Here is a 22,517-nt window from a genome sequence, read left to right as displayed (position 1 = left end):
TGTTCCAAGGTAGCAGAGGAGGCTTAAGGCCTGGCCCCAGAGCCAAGCTGCCTGATGTAGACAGCGCCCTTGGCATCTGGCTTCATGCAGGTGGTCGACGTACAAAAGGAGTTGATGGTCAGTAACCTACCCGCCACCCCCTGCCCCCTGCCTGGCACGTCCTATGACCTAGCATTGCTTGCAGCTGACAGGATGAAGCAAAATGAGCAGCCAATTGTAAACTACTCTAACAGGAGATTAGTAGTAACCTACCATGACAGAAGGCTTTCAAAAGTCTTTGTTGAATTTTGGGTTTGCATCTCCATTTTCATCCCATTTCAATCATTTGGACTTGAATAAATACACAGCCAAAAGCAACCCAGTGCAGTGGGTCTATAAGGGATTTGTTGATCAGCAGAGCACATTCCATAGAAACATTAAAAGCCCAGACAGGACCGATCACAGACCTCGATACAGCTGCTCGTGATTTAAACCAGACAGCAAAACAGAAAGACACCAGCATCACCAAACGGGAAATAAAATTCAGCAAATGGTGTAAAACCAAATGTGTATCTACATAGCATGCTTCTCACGGGTGTACATGCCCAAATAAAGCCCTGCATGGGTTGATCATCCACAAACACTGTGCAAGGACAACTGTGTTCTAGATCGAGGCTCCTTCTATTAGAACAAGGGTGGAGAGCTACTTGAAATCTGAGTTTTCTGAGGCTACGTCAGTCTACCAAGTGGTGTTGAGTTTATTAAGACACGTCTAGATGGGAATTCTGGCTCTGAGGACTTGGGGCAGGGGCTTCGCCTCTGTGCCCCACCTCTTCACCTGTCCCTTGCTCATCGCCTGTCCTGCAGATGGGAAGGGGAGCAGGACAAGGGGTGCATGGAACCCAGGGCCAGGGGCCTCTTCATTTCTCATGGTGGCACGAGGGCTGCCTTGCTGGTTAGCAGGGTTGGGTTCTGAAAGCTCAGAAAGGAGGTGCAATCCACGTTTCTGCTATACCTACGCATTCACTGTGATGAGTGCACTTCTACATGCTCCACACACAGGCCGACCCCCAGCGAGGTAACTGCAAGCCCTGGGCTGCTCTGTCCAATACAGGCGCCATGGGTGGCTACTGAAATGCACCCTCAAATTAATTACAATTGAAAATGCTTTAGTCACATCAGCAATCTCACAGGTGCCCAAGAGTCACAGGTGGCAACCGACCCTTATACGAGACAGAATACTTTCATCATCATGAAAAGGCCTTGGCCCCAGTGTCCCCAAAACAAGGTCCAGTGCCTGGCTCCTAACCTGTTGAGGAGCGGGCACCTTAGATCAAGGCAAAGGATGTTCTGACTTAGAAATCAACCTCTAGTTCAGTTGTTGTCTGCACGGGTCAAGTTACTGGTAGAAAGGCAGGACCGTATCGGGGTGAACTCCCACATCCGTTCCTAATACAGTAAGTCCCTACATAGGAAACCTACAAGCTGCAAGCTTTCAAAGAAATGAAGGTGCCCCTGTATGCCAGCTGTGGTACTGTACTACTGGACAAGGCACTGTACTATAAGATTAATGTTTTCTATTTTGTGTTTGTTTTTTATGTCTTATTTGTCGGGAAAGTATGATAAACCCTTTACAGTCCAGTACTCTATAGCTGATTGTGTTAGCTGGGTACCTAGGCTCAAACATTTTTGTACTTATGAACCAATTGGACTTATGAACACGCTCTCAGAACAGAACTGATTCATATGTAGGGGACTTACTCTAATCTTCATTTCTACCTCCCTCTCAAGCTCCCTGGATAATGGTGAGACAAGTGGTTTCATATTCCAAGACCCACGTTGAAGGTGACCCCTCTAGTTCAATGCCCAGGGTCATTCATTCGCCCAGAATTTGAATTTCCGCCACTGTTTTCCGTGTCAGAATATACTAAGAGACAGCAGCCTCAAAGGTGGGCACATGAGAGGCACACTCCTTCTCCATCTCCTTCTCAGGGGTCTGGGTGCAGGACAGAGGTGCTGGGGGATACTGATACATTTTTAACCACTGACTCTCGAGGGACGGGGGAGTAAGCCGCATTTGCTGATTTCCATGGTGTGAATGCTATGGTGGCCAGAATCAACCAGCTCACAAAATCCTGAAAATTTAACCTTCTGTTGCCCTGAGCCCTAGACCAATTCTCCGAAGGGTGTGCCCTGGACAGTCGCTTTAAAGGAGGAATTCACAGGACTCATTTTATGTACTCAATCTGAGCTGGAGAATAGGAGTTTTAGTAGAATGAGGAATTCACGGGACTTACTTTATGTACTCAATCTAAGCCAAGAAATGGTATCTTTGCATCTCATGATGAAAAATGGGAAAACTCACTCTACTGTACGTAGATGATTACGTACTCATTATGTAACCCGACAAGGAGTCTCATGACCAAGTTAAAATACTGGGAAACACTCCAAGTCATCACCCGTGAAGGATGATCAGAATCCGGGTTCAGTCCACTTCACCCCCCACCCCCAAATAAACGAGAAAGGACCTGCTTTGTATAAAACTGTATCCACAGCCGGAGGAGTCTCAGTGAGGGCAGGAATGCTGTGTGCACTGCCAAGCTCACTGCTTTAAAACCAAGTGACACATTTTGTCCCCAAGTTCCCACTGTATCATAGGCTTGACCCAGGCCCAGCAAGGCCTCAGGCTTGCTCTTGTGGGTGAAGTTAGGACCCAGCGAAGGAAGACAGAGTACGCTGAGCTTGGCTTAGTGTGGCTGTGTGAAAATTATATTGAATGTCTAACTTGAATAGAACTTCTTTGCACTGTTGAGCTTGTTTATGCAAACTCACTATAGAGTTTAAACTGCATTACCAAGTCTGCCAGGCAAGCCGTGTATAACAGTTCTTCCTCTGTGCATAGAAATTTCTGTATCACAAACCAAGACCATTTTCAGTAGCTTCCAAATTACTTTTCAGAAGGGACTCTTTCATGACTCTCGTTTGATTATACCGATTTCTGAAAGGCCTCAGCAGAGAAAGTTTTCAGTGTAGGCAAGTTAATCTCAGCGAGCTTCAATTCCACCTTCTATTAAGCAGGGATGCTGGAAGCTTAAAGATGCTGTCCACAGAGGTCACTAAGAAAGGGCTCTGTCCTGAGACACTCATTTCCATGGGATGCATTCTGTAAGTGGGTAGATGTGCAAAAAGTGTTTGAAACCCTGCCTTTTTTAGCCCCTTGTAGAACGTCTGGGCAATTCACGAAAACGGCTCCCTTTATGCAGTGCAGGCAGCCTTTGATCCCTCTATTTGCGTGAATGCCAAGAATGATCCTGCTTATTTCAAAGCTCTCAGCATTATTCTTGTCTCTTCCCGGGAAGTTCAGAGTCACACAGACTATCTAAATGAGCCACAAATGTCGTCGTTGAAAGCTGAGAAGCAGGCAGATGGGACACTGAGTTTAGACACCCAGCCAATTCTTCTAACGGTGGTAATTCCCCAGGGCAGCCGTGGGCTGCTGGGCAGGTGACCCCCGACCCAGGACTGTGGGGCCACTGCCCTTGGCTCAAGTGCTGCACCCTCACCAGGCATCTGGCAGAGACGGCTGCTCACTGCTAACACGCTGGCACCCACACATTTCATGTCTTGAGGGACTCATTGGCTGGTGACAACCCCATGGTACTCTGGTCTTTGGAGAAGACCTGCAAACAAGATGGGAAGCTTGATCCCAGCCATCCAGCAAGAAGGAAGGATCTGCTGTTGCCCAGAGTGTAATGGGCCCTTTCGTTGGTCGGGTCTCTCCTAGCATCCTGGTGGTTCAGTGGCAAAGAATCCACCTGCAATACAGGAGACCCAGGTTTGATCCCTGGGTCGGAAAGATCCCCTGGAGGAGGGCATGACAACCCATTCCAGCATTCTTACCTGGAGAATCCCATGGACAGAGGAGCCTGGCGGGGTACAGTCCATAGGGTTGCAAAGAGTCAGACACGACTGAGTGAGCATTCCAGCATCAGCCAGGCGTCACCTGCAGGCTTAGGTGTGTGTGGAAGAGGGAGGAACAGCCGAACCAGGTCACACGGGCCCCTGAGATGTGACTAACGGGCAGACAGGAAACCCTAAAGCTCCGGGGGCTCTGTACTGACTCAGAGCAGATGTGGGGCCATCGTGTAAGAGGAAGAAATCTTAAATAACCAGGAAGCCCCAGGAGCCTCGTAGCCTGCAGTGGTGGTGGTTTAGTTGCTTAGCTGTGTCCAACTATTGCAACTCCATGGACTGGAGCCTGCCAGGCTCCTCTGTCCATGGGATTCTCCAGGCCAGAATTCTGAAGTGGGTTGCCACTTCCTTTTCCAGGGGATCTTCACAACCCAGGGATCGAACCTGGGTCTCCTGCTTTGGCAGGCAGATTCTCCATGGACTAAGGCACCCACCAGGGAAGCTGCAGCAAGGGTTCTAATTCCAGTGCTTCAGTCTCCCCGCCATGGGCTCTTTTTCAGCCTCCCTGGGAAGGGGGTTTCTCCATGGCAGGGATCCAGGGCACGCAGCGATAGGAAAACACGAGCCAAGGGAATCGCCCTGAGATCAGGGGCCTTTGAGAACACAGCTCTCGGTGGGCTTGCAGGCATAGGAGATAGGAATAAAGATCTAAGGGACGGTAGACCCAGCGTGGAACCCTGCAGTCATGTTTGCTGAACTTTGTTTTTCATTTTAATCACTGAAAAGGAAGCCACAGAATGGGTGCAGGTGTGTGCAGAGCGTGTACATGTAGACATAAGGACCTGAGCCTACAGGACCTGTGTTTTTAAGAGATTTCAGGGTCAGTTTCCAATGTAACAGACGTCAGCAAAATTTTTCTGCAAAGGGGCAGATAGTATCTATTTCAGGCTTTGCGGGCCATGTGGTCTCTGTTCAAATGATTCAGATCCACCACTACATCATGAGCACAGCCGTACATAGTACATGTATGAATGGATACGACCATGGTTGCATGAAACGTCACAAAAACAGGCGCAAGCCGGACGTGGGGCATGGGCCAGTTTGCCAGCTCCTGCAACATGGTCTTGTAAATGTAGGGACCACAGTTCCCCAGCTAGAAACCAGGTTACCATATCAGGCGCAGGGCAAACTCAGAGGTGAGTGTCCTACAGACGGTGTATCGTTCATTCACAGGTTCAGAAGGCTTCTGTTAATAGCAAGAGTCTCCAAGTGTTGTTACTGTGCCAGCCGAGGGCCGGGGGTGCGGGGAGGTACTCGTCAAAGAACGCAGGCCCTCCTCTGAAGAGTCCACGGGTCACTGACACTCATCTGTACTAGCCTACACTTAACTGCTCACCAGCCCGTAAAACCGGAGAAGGCAATGGCAAGCCACTCCAGTACTCTTGCCTAGAAAATCCCATGGATGGAGGAGCCTGGTAGGCTGCAGTCCATGGGGTTGCTACGAGTCGGCCGCAACTGAGCGACTTCACTTTCACTTTTCACTCTCACGCAATGGAGAAGGAAATGGCAACCCACTCTAGAGTTCTTGCCTGGAGAATCCCAGGGATGGCAGAGCCTGGTGGGCTGCTGTCTATGGGGTCGCACAGAGTCGGACACGACTGAAGCGACTTAGCAGCAGCAGCAGCCCATAAAACCGTCAGGATTCTGCTGGGGAACTCTGTGTGTGTGTGCCTCTACACACGTCTTATACACATACCTATAATTTCTATGTATATACATACACGACATAAAAAAGGCCTCCCTCTCCCACCAGCAGCAATCAGAGGTCATCTCCACACCCAGTCATACGATGTGACCTGCTTTCACCTAGGTATCGATGCTAGATGGAGGGAAATTACATCCTGGCTTCACCTGTGTCCTTCTATTGACAAATCCCTCAGCATCAGGCAGTCTTCAGAGAGCCCTGTCGGGGGATGAGAAATCTCTCCGAATTTCCTCTCATTACCCATGCCCAAACAGAATAAATACTGCATCGAAATTACACAGGAAGCATAAGGGGGCAATTTAATTTCAATCACAGCACAGAAAGAACCCACAGGAAAACCCAGCATCACCACCACAGCTAGGGAGCTGCCTGGGGTCACCGAGGTCCCAGCAGGAGGCATGGGGGCCCCCATCTCAGAGCGCAGGGGAAGTTGAACACCTTAGGTGACCCTGTCTCAGGGTGGCTGTGCGCCCTTCTAGGAGGAGACTGGGTTCCTTTTGCCCAGATGCACCCACGTAGCTGAGATGGAGGTCTTCCACCTGGTTAGCTGGAACGGCCACGATTTCCAACAGGGGCGAGGGTGGGTGCCCTTGTGGTCTGCTGAGGATCCTGGCAGACAGATGTCTCTGGACTGTTGAGAACTGTCCGGGCAGTGCGTCACAGAACAGAGTGCTGTGAGCCGCGGAGTGAGGCGGTGCTCAGCTCCGAGCTCAGAAGCAGAAAGGTCCTCCCCTGGCCGCCGCACTCCTGTCCCTTCCTGCTTCAACAGGATGGGCATGTCAGAGCTTCATTTGCTAATGTTCTCGAGACATCAGTTTCGGTGTCTCTGCCCATTTCTTGCAACCCCCAATATTTTAAAACATGCCACCCAGCAGACAAAGGTTCCCTCCTCCTGTGTTTTTGGCTGAGGTTCCACAGCCAGCCAGTCCTGAGCTGGAGACTTTGTGCCTGTCCTCCCTGCGGTACCTGTGCTTGGAGATGGTTATTACCCTCTCCAGCCTCAGCTTCTGACTCTGAAAGAAGGCCAAGAACACCAGCCTCCTGGGCTTCCCGGAGACATTAAGTAGCATACGGAGGACCAGGCCCTCAGCCCAGGGCTGTGTGCGCAAAGTCGCATCCTTCCAAGTTGTTCTGTTGCTGAGACGCAGCCTTCCAGGTGCAAAAATGCAGGCGAGTGATCCAAGGGTGCAGGTGGGACACTTTGGAGAGAGATTCTTGCTTTCCTCTACGGGTGGGTTTCCTTCCAGGGATTAGTGGCAGGGCTGAGGATTACAGAAGGAAGAGATCAGGCTTTGTACTTGCTTTCAGAGAACTGTGCAGGCCAGGGTTACTTGGTGTCATGGACGAGACAGCTGACGTGGACTCAGGCACGCGGGCTTGTTCCCAGCTCAGCCCCGCCCCTCTGAGCCCCTCCGCAGGAAGGCAGGACGGTCCACAGGAGACGAGGGACCCCAAGGGTCCTTTCTGATCTAAGAACGGATTCTCCAGAGAAGTCCAAGAACTTCATAATCTCAGCCAGTGCCGCAAAAGACACATACAAGTTGGGAGAGAGAGAGAGAGCAACACACCCCTCTATGGACGCTGGTTAACAAATGCGTATATGGTAGTCCCTCTGTTAGGCTTTCTTTCTTCCCGTCACTTCATTCATCCTTTATCTCTCCCACGGCTACACATGCTGCAACCGGCCTCTGTCCTTCTAGCTCACAAGCCTTTGAATAGCTTTCAGGGAAACCCCCCTTTTTTTCTTCTATAACTAAGGGCTTTTATATACTTGTGATAAAATATTCAAGTTCCAGAGTCCAAGTATAAGTTATCGTGTTTATGATTTTGAAATATAAGCACACATCGTATTCTCTTCCACCATTCTCTTTATTTGATCCACAGGGCCGTGCCGAATCTTTTCTGCGGCTTAAATTTATATAACATTGGAAATACTATTTTTGAGTTCTTGAACAATAATAATCCTTTCCATCCTTAATATGAAAAATGAAGCATATATATTTGTGAGGCTATAAAACAGTTTCCAAACTCTTGCTTTGTACTTCATGTAGGTATCACACATACTTGAAAATACAATTTAAATAATCTTCCTGTGCAGAATCCCAAAGGAGATTTCAAATACCTCCCTAGCCTTTTAAGTTGGTAGGTGAATAAAAGCCTTGCCACTGAGGCACTAGGCAATTCAGACACCCCATGTGTAGGTAAAATGAGCAATTCAAGGCATGACATGAACGTTTATGGAATTTATGGATTTGTGTCCCAGAATTTGGATTAAAAGAGAGAGAAATGAAATGCAAGTTCTACTTTTCAAATACTTTTTTTTTAATCCCATGCAATTTCTGCTAAGCTATGCAAAAATGGTTTGAGCTCTATTTCCCACTGCGCTCTGGGGGCCAGTTCCACTGAAATGAGTGTCTCTGGGCAGAGCACCAACAAAGCTCATCCATTCTGAGCTCCTACAATATAGTGGCCATTCTGCACTGTCTCATTCAATCCCCAAAATAAAACTGTAAGGTAGGAGTTGTTTTGACCAGGAAACTAAAGTTTGGATATGTCAGTAACATCCCCAAGGTCAAAAGACTGGAGCGAAACAGTACAGACAGGACTCACCTCTAGACCCATCACGCCCCAGTAGCATCTTCTCCCTCCTCCGAAAATGGGAAACATGCGTGTCTGCACAGACTTGAAGGCGCTTTTGCGGTCCTGCAATTCTGAGTTCTTCCTTATACTTGAAAGGGTCAAGAGAGTCCCGCTCTCAGACCCAGTAAGGTCCCTGAGAATTTATGTCCTGGAGAAAGCATACCTGAACCCTGGAGGCAGCAGAGAGCACCTTGGAAAGGATCCCAGTAATAAAGTATGGTTTTCAGGATTCCTAATCAGTAAGAGGAGTCCCCTCCGTGAGGTTGTTTCAGAAAAATCAAAGCCATTGCTCTAGAAGTCCAGGTACTGATCCATCCATGAGCAGCCTTCCCTGGGGAAGCCACTTCAAAGCTTTCCCATACCGCCTTTCACCTGAGTGGCTTGGTGAGTGACCACCTCATGCCACCCAGGCTCTACTTTAACCAAATTTATGTCCAAATGTATGTGAACAAACACCAAAGAAAAGTCCTCAATAAACCATAAAAGCAAGCAAACGTATTTTGAAAGCCATATTTGAACAGACAATTATGAAAAATGAGTTCCTCTAGGTGAAGAAAGTCTAAAAACGGGCATATTTCGACCAAACATGGAGTCAGATTCTTTTGCCAGTATCTCACTGGTTATAGCACTAGACTATCTCCCCAGATAAAAGTCTCATAATTGGATATCAAGAATTTTATAAATGATGACACCAAAATTTAAAGATTTTAATCTTCAGCTACAAGAGCTCTGAACCATTTGTTCAAAAAACAAGCACAATGTCAAGCCTCTGAAACAAAGCACAAAAGCTTCACGAAGAGGAAGTTCTGATTTAAGATTGTTAACTAATGTGCTCTAAAAAATACATCAAAAGAAATTACAGATCAAAGATGAAAGCTCTGTGGTTATTTACCGTCGGAGCCACTGCCCCATGCACATCATTAATGCTTTCAAACTAAAACCTCTGAAAGTGAGATAAGTGGCAATACTAGAGCTGGAGAAAGTGGCATTCCAGAAGGAAAATCTGTTTTCATGCAGTATACTCACATTCCTATTTTCATTCAAGTTTGGTAGCCAGTGCCACCAAGATTCATTTTCATTAATTTTCAATAAATTATAGCTTTAGCTTTATCTCTCCTCCAGGAAATAAGTTAATCAACTCAGCTTCAGCTCAACCCTAAAAAAGTTTTTTCCTTTATTAATAGTTACTCCTGATGCCCCGTAGGGCCAGTGACGTTTCTGTCATTATTGTCATCATTTTGCAACTAGCGTCTCCTTGATTTCAGAAACACATGAGAGAAACTGTAAGCTTTGCCCTATTTGTAATATAACCAGGCAGTTCTATGTGAAAATAATAATTACCAGCTGCCCCAGTTTTTACATATTATGCTTTTATTGCATGGAAACAGGGTTAGAAAACACTAAAGAAAAAAGACCTGCCCTAATGAGAGTGTTCAGCTCTGAGTCTGTCTCTGTCCAAACCGGCACACAATTCTGATAGGAGCAATGATGACTATGCAATAATAAGGATATATCCCGTCTTCGTCATGACGAAGCAGAGAGCTGGGGCAGGGCCTGGGGAGAAGCAAGGCCCAGGAGAAGCGGCGCTGGAGGAGGGGCAAGGTGGCTGAGGGGGAAGCAACAGGGACCGCCTGGCTCCCGCCGACCCTCCCCAGACCTCCTCATGCCTGCAGCCACGCTGCACCACTCACCACCATTCCTGTTTCCCTTTCATTCTTTGTAATGAACACAAGCATTAAAAGCCTCCCAAACAGTCAGAGCCTCCCAGAATTATAGTGTCACCACATCTGGGGAGCTGCTGGGCCAATAAAAGTTAATTTGACAACAGCGTCTAAAGAAAAGCCACTGAGTTCATTATGAATAGAGTGTTTCTCACCGAAACTCGTTCGCCTGGATTGCTTCTGGGATAAAGAACTGACGTCTCCCCGGGGTCAGCAGGGGAGCTGGTTTAGGTGCAGACTAAGCCATTTATTTTAATGACTGAGTGCGGGAAGCAGGAGATGACTGACCTCTTCCACTCGTTTGGGGGATATTTACGATGGGATCGTAGTAATACATTAAGACAGATGTTTTCACCTGATCCAGCCAGGAACATCGCAGAATTGACCCTACTGTGGGTGGGTATCAGTTAATCCTGGAGAACACTCAGGCAGATTCTTCATTCATTCATTCACTCGTCCATTATTCAGAGTATTTCTGAAGCACTCACTACACTTCAGACCCCAGTGTGAGCACTAAATATCCGTCAGGGGACCGACAGACAAAGCTCCCTGCCCTCAGAGTGCTGATGTCATGGAAGGGGAGACAGATTAGAAAGCAAAGCCGTAATTTTCTGGCATGTTCCATGGTGAGAGGTTTAAAGCAGAGAAGGGAGTAGGGTACTCACTTTCTATTAGTCAGGAAAGAAGCTGCATTTTTGAAGCACACCTCCAGCCCTGCTCTCTGGAAGGCACCAAACTACACGTTGGGTGGGACAGGGGAGACAGAGGAAGTCACGTCTGTGGCCACCAAGATGCTCTCGGTCACACGGGAGCAAGACATCTCTGCTGGACAAGGTCAGCATCCACTGTGGAATGCTCTGGAAGAGAGTCACAAAAGGGTGCTGGAGATTGGCCAGAAGCCATCCGAGCTGCTGACGAGTGACCAGAGGAGCTGGTCCAGGCCATGGATGCTGGCATGAACGAGTACAGAAATTGCCCCATGGAAATAGGGCTTCTGCTGGAGGCCATACAGCTTACTCCCTTAACGTAGAAGCAAATCCTTTACCTTGGAAACATATGTGCTCTAGATTTGAAGTGTCTTGTGGGCAAGGTCTGTGTTTTATTCATCCAAGCAACTGCTCCCCAACAAAGGGCGGTGCACGAAGCTGAGAATAGGAAGCATCCCGTGATCTGAGCGTGCAAACACAGTGAAAGCCATACAGTTATTTTGGCTAGTTTAGAGTACGTGCTTGGAAGTCTGTCATCAGAACACTGCATGAGTGCTCGCTCAATCACGGCCGACGCTTTGACCCCATGGACTATAGAGCCCGCCAGGCTCCTCTGTCCATGGAACTATCCAGGCAAGAATACTGGAGTGGGTTGCCATTTCCTCCTCCAGGGGATCTTCCTGATCCAGGGATCGAACCTGCATCTCCTGCCTTGGCAGGCGGATCCTTCACCTCTGTACCACCTGTGAAACCCCAAGCAGGACACTACATAGAAATAACCATGATTCCTGAAAATTACCCAGGTGTGTTTAATAAGCTCATATGGGGTTTACATAAACAGCTAGTTCATCAAGAGTCCACATCTCAGTTCCTGACTGAGAGAATGGTGCATGTATAGTTCTGAGAACTTCACCGTCCGGTGGAAAAAAATGAAGAGTAAGATGATGAGGGATTAGAAGGGGAAGTGGAAGGCAAAAGATCCAGCTCAAGCTGTGATTGGGCTATGTTCCAAAAACATCATTTCTAAGCAACTTGCTTGGACCACAGAGCAATTTGCAAAAAACCAAAATCATACATGCCGTTGGGGTTCCCAGGCCAGCTGTTGGGGTTCCCAGGCCAGCCGTGAAATGTTTTCTGGCTGTATTGAGACTCAACACAGAATGCTGTAAAATCTAAGGATCTAGCTCGTAGAGTGATTATTCCTTCTAACATGGGACTCCAAAAATAGATCTCCTTTAATGGTTTCAACCAGAGCAACTCTTATTTTATACAAATGACCTCTGGAACATACATATTCAAACTCAGGGGGGATCACATGAGTGTGTCTGGAAAGAAGTATTTGATATCCTTAAATCTAAATGAGAACCCTTTTCTACAAAAAAGAAGTCCAGAGCAGAAAAAAGAGGAAGCCGGTAGTTAATGGTGCTGGCCTTACTCTCTGACCTCATGCCTACAGGCAGTAGAGAAGGGGAAGAGAGAAACCAGGGTCCTAGAATAAGTGACTGCTGGCTGAAACTCTCTAAATACAGACAATGCAGCCATTATAATCAGGAAACGCTAATGCAGTCACTGCCCTACCATACTCATCGCACTGAGTATGGAAACACGGGTCTTTTAAAATTTTCTGTAAATTTCAAGGAAGAGCTGCCAAACTCCAGTGAAACAGAGATCAATCCTCATAGACCGACTGAGACAAAGTTACCTTCCCAAATCATTTCATTTTTCATTTGCTCTGTCATTCACCATTCTGTGTATCCTAAACCTTGATTGCCACCTCTCCCGCGACCGGCAAGCCAGGTTTTGGCTGGGCAAACAGAGAAGAAGACAAAGCATGCCAGGACAGTACCAAATGCTATGAGTTCTGGTGGAAGGAAGTCACTGGGAGCTGGCTAAAGGGGACCTGAAGAGCAGGTGATGGCAAAGACTGATGCACTGCCGACTGCACTAAGAAGGCAGACATAAAGAATTCTCAGAAGGGTTCAAAACAACTGACCCACTTAGACACGGCTAAAGGCGGGGGAAAGCAGAGGGTGGCGCGAAGGTTTGGAGGGGTCACTGTTAGTCTGTGTTTCTCAAAACGCAACATCAGTTTTTAAAACACACTGCTTTGTCAGCTTGGGGATTCTAGGCCACTAATGAACAAAGAATTGCTCAGCCTAACATAGCAAACCTGCCACTGGCTAGAAAAAGGCTCCTCTCAGCTACTGGAAAAAAAGGGGACCTAGTCAGACCATCACCAATGAAGGCCAGTACTGCCTTCTACTGACCAGTGGGTGTTCTTGGTGTTTGTTAGGAAAATCGACTTCATGTTTTTTCAACAAATTTACATTGGATGTTCCCCAAATCCTGGCACTTAGCAGCTCAAGTGAATACAATAGATATAATTGAGTTTCCATAGATAAATGAGGAAATTCCAGACACACTTGAACCACCCAACAGCTGATACAGGAACTAACTACAATTTCAGGGCATAATCTGGCAAATTCCTAGTGAGAACTCAGACTTAAAAAAGCAGCCAAAACTACTGGCAGAGGTGGGCTTAAAACGTAGGAGAGGGTCTGTGAAAACAGCTGAGCCTGACTCTTTGAAATTTCATTTCCCCCAACAAAAACAGAGGTATCACTTAATGCCTCTAAATTAATGTCACTTTGAGACTATTAAGCAGAAAAGCCCTTTAAGATGCTGATATAAATGATGGCTCAGTTATCAAGAAAGCGCAGCTGGAGCACAAACCTGGCCTAGAATAAGGAAAGGAAAAAAAAAAAGTTTTTGGCACACAGTGAGAAAGAACAAGAAAGATCAAAATTAGGAGAATAAATTAAACAGGGGCATAAAATGATCACTGAGAGCAGTGACCACTGTCTAAGCAAAGAGCCTAACACACAGCTTTGAGTTAATTCAAAGTGACAGCTCCAATACCCTATGTAACCAGTGTTTTGAAGACCCCAATTAAAGGATCACATCCTGATTTTAGCACACATGGCTTTTGCTTACATGCTAGGAGATCTGAACTTACTGTAAATCACCACGTCATTTAAAAGACGAACAACTTGGCAGCGGGGTCACCTGTGCCTCTGTCCTGTGCCCCGAAGCCGAGGTGGAGGAGGGCCCCCTCTGGGGGATGCTGGTTGAGAGCAGGATTCTTTTCTGAAATCTAAAACCAAACACTCCATCCACAAGCCCCCGGGGAAACACGAGAAGAGAATTTTCCTTGGAATTTAAAATCTTCTGGAGAAAACAGGGCTGAGGGACTGGGCAGGAGAAGCATGCGGGAAAGTCAATCCAGTGCCCGTGATCACAGTTCACTACCCCAGAATCATTTCCACTTGCCAGCCATGCTCCTCCCGAGACGCTTTTAACTTTGTTGGAACTTTGCTTCTGATAGCAGGCACAGTCAGAGACATCTTTTTTTTTCCTTTTCCTGACCTTTTCACCAGTTTTCTTGGGGGGCGGGGGATGGTAGAGACACGCAGTTGTCAGTCTCGTCTCAGGCCCCATCTTCAAGGTCTCAGAGACACTGAGCCACTCGGATATGGGGCCAGGAAGAAAGCCTTCCGTGACCTTTCTCTGACATTTCGCAGCACCCTCTCCTACCCCCCAGGGCTCTGGTATCTTAGATCTCCCTGTGAGGCCTTCATGAAAAGGCAGATGCTGCCTGTCACCGGCTCCTCATCCCTACCTCCCAGGACACAGCCGTGGTCCAGCTCAGGCGGGAGCTGGCTGACATCTTTCTGCCTTGATCATTCTATGGCTTTGTTACAAAACTTGCCACACCAGCTCTGCCCTTTGCCACCCCTTCTTCATTTTTTTTTTTTAAATCCCAGTCCTCCTTGTCTCTTTTGTTGTTGACCTGCAACAAGAATAACAGAAGACTTACAGACCCTGAATTGTTAGCAGTGCCGTCTATTTTATATAAATGGGCAAAAGTATATTTTTACATTCACAAAATTTTTATAATGACAACTAATGAATTGGAGGAAAAAAGAATTGGGGCAGATGTCTGCAGAAGCCAAAGGTAGCTAGAGAAACTGGTGAGATGCATTCTGAATTAAACCTAAATATTCTAAACCATTAAAGAAAGGAAGACCCTATGTTTTCTTCAAAAGGGGGTGCCTTAACTAGAGTTCTGTGCTGTCTTCTATAACAGACATTCGTTATACTTTCTTTAAAGTACAGCAAGGTCTTCTGAAGAAATCTGTTTCACTACAAAGCAGAAGTGGAAATGACTCTCCAACTGGACCCCACCAAAACTGCTTTGTAAAATTAGCTTGAGTAAAGCCTTCTGATACAAGAAATCAAGAACAAGAATCCCTCTTCTGTGAGCTATCAACCAAGTCCATGCTTTTACATCCCTATTAATTTCCTAATTTGGGTCTAGTGTCCTTTACCTTTCAATAAAGCCCACCCTGACCAGTGAGTGTCCAAAGGGCATCAGGCAAGGAGAGGATCAGGGTTCCAGAAATGTCCCTGGGACAGAACTGTGATCTGCAAGGATGGGTGTCAGGAGGTCAGAGAAACAGAAAATAAAGCATCTTGGACTCTTGGCGCTATCCTTGGTGCTGAATGTCATACTTTCTGCACCCGCCTCTCTCCGTACCTCCCCAGGTAGTACACATTGTTGAGTACAGGGAATACTAACAAATGGCAACTAACTGTAAAGGGACAATAAACAGCAAGTGTTGCAAAGATCAGTGCATTAAAAAAAAAAAAAAAACTCCACGTTTACAATAAACGTGCTTATCATTGGGATCCAAAGAGGCTCACACTAGGAAGTAAGTGAGGACCAAAGTGTTCATAATTTATGCATTTCACTTGCTTATTGCACTCAGTTGGATTTTTTCCCATAGATTTTTCTGTTACTGGACTTCAATATGGGAGCACAGAGACTGACCGCCTTATTTGATTAATAAAATAATACTGGCCAAACACCCAGAGTGTACCAGGCATTATGGCAGACATGGGTTATAAACCTACCAAAGGTATAAGTTCTTCAAAATAAAAGAGGAGAGAGCTTTATAAAGATAGCAATTAATGTGCAAGACAGAATGTGTCATTTTTGATCAAGATGTTCTTCCTCTGCAGCTGTGATATCAATGACCCGAGCTCTCTCTTCTCCAAACTTCTAACCACAAAAGGCCTCTAGCCATACCATCTCTGGAGAAGTATCTGCCCCAGCAGCTCAGTTTCTGGCTGCTTCTCTTCATGGCAATGGCTATCCACAAAGATAATCATTCCAAGTATTGCTTTTATGACTTGTTTCCAAGTGAGAAGGAAAACAGGGGCATTCCATAATGGCATTCTGTGTTCCCTGTCCTGTAGAAAGAACTTATCTGTTTGGTCTGCATTTGGAGAACACATGCATTCAGATGCTGCAACACAATCATTATTTTGACCATAAAATTATCAGCGAAGCCAAACCCTACATCTTGGAAGCCCCAGGGACAATTAGATGGATTATCAAAGCAATAAGCACACTAGATTATACACATTCAGTCCTCTGTAAAGAACACTCTCGTGTTTAATAAAACTGCAGTGGACATACCTTGACTGACAACAGCTACTGAAGGCAGCCTGTGACTTAACCACAGGATACAAGGGCAACACTTTAACTTTTATCCACAAATTAATCTCTCATTGATAGCCATTTTTATGAACTACATTTTTGGACTCCAAACATCTGAACCCCTTCAAAAACAAAAGGTCCCAAACAAACCTCTTGAAGGGTCTTCCCAAGGAAAGTTCATGGCAATGAGATCCTGAAAATACTTCTCATGTACGGTGGAAATTTGATGGACCACCAATTTTTCATTTGAATTAGCTTTAAAAAAAAAAAGTGACCACAGACATGTTTCCCTATAAAGTAGATATTATGACTCATTTGCTTCTAATCAACAAACATCAGCACACCATGCTGTATTTCAGGAATGAGTGAGTTAGGATGGGTTATAAAGAAAAGAAGGAAGAAAAAGGAAATTGAATGAAAATTATATTTTAGAAGGAGAAGAGTAAGAGTTAAAGTTAAGAGGAGATATGTTCTGTGTCATCCTGGGCTCTACGTATAAAAACACAGTGGCTTCCCATTACATGTAAAGCAGATGTCCAGAGAGTTTCCTATTTTACATGATCTGATCTCACCTCCCTCCTCTCTCGTGTGCTCCTGATTTTCCAGCCACACTGGCTCTTTTTCTGGCAGACATGCCAACATCATTCCCATTATGATGTTCACAAGTGATGGTCCTTTTGTTTGCAAAACTCATCTTTAGATCTGGAGATGACTACCTGCTCTTTTATTATCACCCAGTTCTCTATCCAGATGCAAGGTCCTCGGTGTGTGAGCCAAAGCCACCCTCCCACAACATGTCCTTAACAGAGCAGCATCCAAACCGTTTCTTTCATTCATCCATCTGTTTACACATCGCCCATCTGGTTCTCCCAGTGTGTTTTAAGCTTCCTGAGGACAAGGACTCGATCTTATTCCAGAATGTCTCCTTGGTAGGCAGAGTAAGGTCTGACACCTAATAGGCACTTAATAACTATTTGCCTACTGACTATAACAGCGCAAAAGTGTGTGCTTTTTGCAAAGTGATAAGAACAGTCTGTTCGGAAAGGTCTTTAAAAAGAGCAATTTATCACTGAAGAGCCCCAAGGTCCGGGAAGACAGTTCTCTCGTGCATTTCGGGTGCCTGAAGCCTTTGTCCCGTCGCTGCTGGATTCACTGACTACCCCAAGCTGCCAGTTACACCCAGTGCAGGACACGGGCCCCGAGGCTGGAGCAGGTCACAGAGCATCGGAAGCCTGGGGTCCAAGAATAATGAGATCCCAGACCTGAAGTGTTGCTGTATTCTCCTCTGTAAAATGAGCTAGCGTAATTAACTGCAGGACTCAAGGCTCTAATGTAAGTGAGACACTTGGGAACTCCACAATCCTGGGCGAGGAAGGGGTGTGGTGCTGATGAGAATTGATGGCGATTTGAGATCTGTCCTGAGGTCTTGAGCAGGAAGGTTCTGCAAGCGTGGAAGTTGGACGTTCTGCAGAGCCAAGTAAGAGTGCCCCTCTAATAATGGTTAGGAAATGCCCCTGATGTCCTCTGTTTTCTTTTAAAATCCTAACCTGTAGAATGTGACACAGACAACTATCATGCACTCTCTTCCCGGCTGGTGGTTAGCTTACACTAGTGCAGTAGGCAGAGCTGCAGCCCCTCGTCTGCAGCCCAGCCCCACAGCAGGACCGCAGGTCCTGCAGCAGATGCGTCATTGCTAGATGTGTGCTCAAGTCCTGTGCTTATTACACTGCACACAGCCACCGTGGTGAGACATGAGCTGAGGGACCGAGCTCCAGAAAAACCAGTGGGATGGAGAAAGGCCTGTTACATATGATAAGGCATGGGAGAAGGGAGGTAGTGTCAGACAGGGAGGAACCTGGTGTGAGTGTGATAATCTAGAGTCAGGGGGGAAAGCTCAAGAAGAATGTACCCTTGGCGTTTGTTGTCAGGAGGAAAGGGCTAAGGAAAGGGGGGAAGTATGAGGCACAAGCCCTTTCCTGCTCCCCTCCTGACAAAGCCCAGAGGGCAGGAAAAGACCCCAGGGGGGCATTCAAAGGTGCCCTCTATGGGGAACGGAGGTCCACACAAACGCAGCCACAGGGCTACTCCAGTTGTGGCTCAAATATCATGGATCGCAGAGACTGGCGACCCTATAGGACAGAATGTGGTCACTTGGTTACACCCAGTGCAGGACACGGGTGCACAGAACTCAAAGGTCAAGTTCAAGTTTAGTAAAGCTCGCTGTGAAAACAGCATGGAGGGGAAAAATCCTTTTGTCAAATGTTTATGTAACACCAAACATAATGAGGAAAACAAAAGTGAGTTTCAATTCAAAACCCATGACGCGAGGAAAGAGACATTTACACAGGGAAGGTGATAAAAATATCCCCTCTCTCTGTTGACAGAAAACCTTCTGGGCACTATTATTATGTTGAGTCGCTCTCCAAATGTAAATGTGCCCCCAAAGTGTGTGTCTAAGCCAATTCAGATGGAAGCCCTGCTTCTGCTACTAATCTAACAGGTTCTGGTTATCACGTCTGTCCCTTGGTACAAAGCAATATTCAGAATAAAATAGGCCTGCACATGAAAAGTAAGAGAGAGGATAGGTCAGTCAAAGTGGCAGGAAAAACATCAGGAAAGCTCCCCCAGACTAGCTTTTTTGGGGTGACTGGGCTGAGGAAGACTCAAGAAAATCCTCTCATTAAATCTTTAGGGCTCTGGATGGCAGGAGACTTCGGGGAAGAACGCACACATGCAGATGGGCGGCTGGGTCCCTTCACTGTCCACTATCACAACACGGTCATTGGCTCTACCTCAAAACAAAATTAAAAGTTTGCCAAAGAAAATCTTAACGGCCGTACACCTTTCCAGAATATACTCCCCAAAAAATAAATGAATAAGGTTCCGTCATTTTAATGAGAGGACGGGGAACACTGCCCTACCGCACCTCCAACAATGTCTAGTCCGAGCTCTGACAGGCTCAGCAGAGAACACAGCCATAGAGGGTGTCAGAAGGCTTGACAAGGCATCCGATATGCTGCCACACAGGTCAGCACATTTTTTACTCTAAAGAGCTAGAGAGGGAGTATTCCGGAATTTGCAGACCAAGGATATTGTAGCTACTTATGTAAGAATTTTCACCATTTTTTACTTTCAAAATTTAAAACTTTATGAACACTGAAATTTTAATTTCACAAGTTTTCACATGTTCCAAATATTGTTCATTTTTTTAAACCATCTACGAACGTAAAATCCAATCTTAGCATGCTGGATAAAATCAGGCCGAGAGCGGGATTCACCTGAGGGCCATAGTCTGCAGACCCCTCCTCTCGAGGGTGAAGAGATTGTAGGGCAGAAACAAGCCATCAGGTCAAGAAGATCTGAGGCTGGTTTCCTTTTCAAGTTTCTTCAAAATGCCATGAATATCACTGCCCTGAAACATCCCCAATTCCCCTTGCTTATAACAAAATCAGATTCTTTGCCTCATCCGCTAGGTTATGTTCACATCCTAGATTTTAATTTAAATAGCAGCCGAAGTGGTTGCCCTGGTTGTATACAATGCACACAGAGACCGGAGCGAAGTGGGAAATGCCTGGCTCAGTCTCCACTCCCGCGAGGAGCGATGGCAGTGGGAAAGCGCCTGACGGGAGCCGCGTGCTCTAGAGAGGCCAGGGGCCAGCAGCCGCCACGTGTAATGCTCTCCTGTTCTTATCTTGTAGGCTTTCATATCGGACTGGGCAAGACACAGCTAACTGTGACACATGCAGGAACAGTGCATGTATTATCTATAGGTATGTCCACGTTCTCCTCTTCCCGCTTTGTTATTTTGAGTGACAAATGATGTTTACCCACGGATGCAAGAATCGTCTGGGGCCGCGCTGGGATGATGACATCAGACAAAAAAAAGTCAAGAGCCTTTCCTGACCTTAATTCTAGGCAGCTTCTAAATAAGCCGCCTCACGCAGAGAGTCACGGGGTGAGGGAGAGCGTGAACCCATGTATCTTGCAAATGCATCTTAGCGGCGTTTCCGAAATTGGTATAAGTTTGATGGCTTGTTCCCTCAGAATCGATAGTCGTGAACACTGTTCTGTGTGTTCCGCAACGGCTGTGAAATATAAGCCCTTCAGATGGTATAGATCAAAGGCTGCAAACCACACTGTATGTGCTAAGAATACCACAGAAAACGCAGTGTGCGAACCACACTGTATGTGCTAGGAGAACCACAGAAAACCCAGTATGTAGTCTGTTTCCTGCGAACTCAGCAGGATTGTGGCACTTGGGTTCCTTGGGAAATAATCCCCTGTCTAGGGCTTCCCTGCAGCTCAGCTGGTAAAGAATCCGCCTGCAAGGCGGGAGACCCCAGTTTGATTCCTGGGTTGGGAAGTTCCCCTGGAGGAGGGCAACCCACTCCAGTATTCTTGCCTGGAGAATCCCCATGGACAGAGGAGACTGGTGGTACAGTCCACGGGGTTGCAAAGAGTCGGACATGACTGAGCAACAAAGCCCAGGGCTCTGTGTCTGGTCTTACCATTTTTCGATTCCAAGTATATTTAGATTATTCACATTGACAAGAATTCAGCAGGAACTTTCAACAAGCAAAAACCATGTTAGGCTTTTGGCAATAATTTGGGATTTTAAGACACAATCACGACCTTCAGAGAATTTACTATGTTTTTTTTTTTTTCTTTTTGGAAATGTAATTTTCATAAGCAAAATATGAGAGCAATAAGAGATGTTATGATTTTGTTCATTTTAAAAAAATTAACCCTGAAGAACAATTTTAGTTGATTGCCAAATTATCAAGAATAAAAAGAAGCTGTATAGTTATATCTCTAAGAATGTGTAAAGGAACCCCAATCTCAACCAAAAAAAAAAAAAAAAACCCTTCTAAAGAGATCTTCACAGTTACCACTCTCTTATCAAGAAAGCGGAGACAGAAAAAGGGTATAAATGTCTTAATAATGGCAGGAAGCTCTCGTCCACACAGTCGTGGTCCCACCAAGTCTCCAGTCCAGACAGCGCATCCCAGATGGGGCCCCAGGCTCTTTCCAAGTCGAGCTGGATCACCGTGACCGCTGTGGTTGCGGCAGAAGCAAGCACAGGGCAGACAGGAGCTCCAGTCCCATCGTAGAGGTTCTCAACCCAGAGGGGTTTTGCCTCCCAGAGGACTTTTGGCAAGGACGGAGGGAGACGCTTTCAGCTGCCACAACTGGGACATGCTACATCGACTAGCTAGAGGTCAGAGCTTGCTGACGTCCTATAACACGTGGGCAGCCCCCACGACAAAGAGTCAGCCCACCCAGAATGTCAACTGTGCCACGCCTGAGAAAGCCTGCCTTGCAGGAACCACGGCCTGGTTCCGGGCTAGCAAAAGGCACACCCTAACTGCTAAGGCCTTGGGGCCGCCTGCAGGGAGCCGGGCCCCCTGCAGCAGCCCTGGCCCAGCCTCTCAGAGGCCTGGTGACTCCCCACTGTTAACAAGGACGTGAAAATGAAGCCCCCATGCAAGAGAAGTCAAGCACTCTGAATATAAACCTACGGAGATGTCTTTTCACTACATTCATATTATGGGAGAGAGCTTTGAGTCCAACAGTGAAGGGATGTAAGTGACATAAAATGAAACGCCTGCACTCAACTAGTCAATTAGGCAAAGAAACAAAGAATCGAGAGCTCCTGGCAGAAATATCTTCACCAGTTAGCTTTTGCCACTCAGGAGCTAAAACGCCTCCAGTCTCCGTGCAACAGAGCAGAGTGGTCACAGATTTGGAAAGTGAGCTTGATGACATAAACCCATTGAACATGTTGTGGGTGATTGAAAGAAGAACGTATCTGGACACTCTTCAATGTAACTGAGGTAATTTAGATAAATTTAGCTGTATATCCAGAAGTAACTTACATTTAAAAAAAAAAGTGATATTCAAAATGATTCAACAATCAAGTGCAGGAATTAGCCTTGAGGGGTTACTGCTTAGATGTGGCTCACCCAGCAAGCTGTATGAACCCCAGGATACAGGCCAATGACAAATTTTTCATAAGAACTGGGAGTTCCAGCATCACAAGAATTTAACAAAATTTAGTAAGACTCACTTGGAGAAGGAAATGGCAACCCATTCCAGTATTCTTGCCTAGAGAATCTTGTGTCCAGAGGAGCCTGGTGGGCTGCTGTCCAGAGGGTCGCACAGAGTTGGGCATGACTAAAGAGACTTAGCGTGCATGCATGCATTAGAGAAGGAAATGGCAACCCACTTCA

At 46.4% G+C, this 22,517-nt stretch overlaps 2 protein-coding genes across 4 annotated transcripts in view; one reads left to right on the top strand and one right to left on the bottom strand.

Moving 5' to 3' along the window:
- Positions 1-22,517, bottom strand: part of DOCK1 (dedicator of cytokinesis 1) — a 560,513-nt gene that overhangs the window by 300,438 nt on the left and 237,558 nt on the right. The window lies entirely within an intron of this gene.
- INSYN2A (inhibitory synaptic factor 2A) overlaps positions 1-22,517 on the top strand; it is a 61,524-nt gene that overhangs the window by 24,125 nt on the left and 14,882 nt on the right. For both annotated transcript variants that reach the window (XM_061403989.1, XM_061403990.1), the window contains one exon: positions 19,986-20,057. In XM_061403989.1, the coding sequence (XP_061259973.1) occupies positions 19,986-20,057 (72 nt within the window). The remainder of the gene's footprint in view (positions 1-19,985; positions 20,058-22,517) is intronic.

The sequence above is a fragment of the Bos javanicus genome, chromosome 26 (assembly GCF_032452875.1).
Source record: "Bos javanicus breed banteng chromosome 26, ARS-OSU_banteng_1.0, whole genome shotgun sequence".
NCBI classification, from domain to species: domain Eukaryota; kingdom Metazoa; phylum Chordata; class Mammalia; order Artiodactyla; family Bovidae; genus Bos; species Bos javanicus.
The sequence above is the reverse complement of the archived record's forward strand: the minus strand, read 5'-3'. Positions and strand labels throughout refer to the sequence as shown.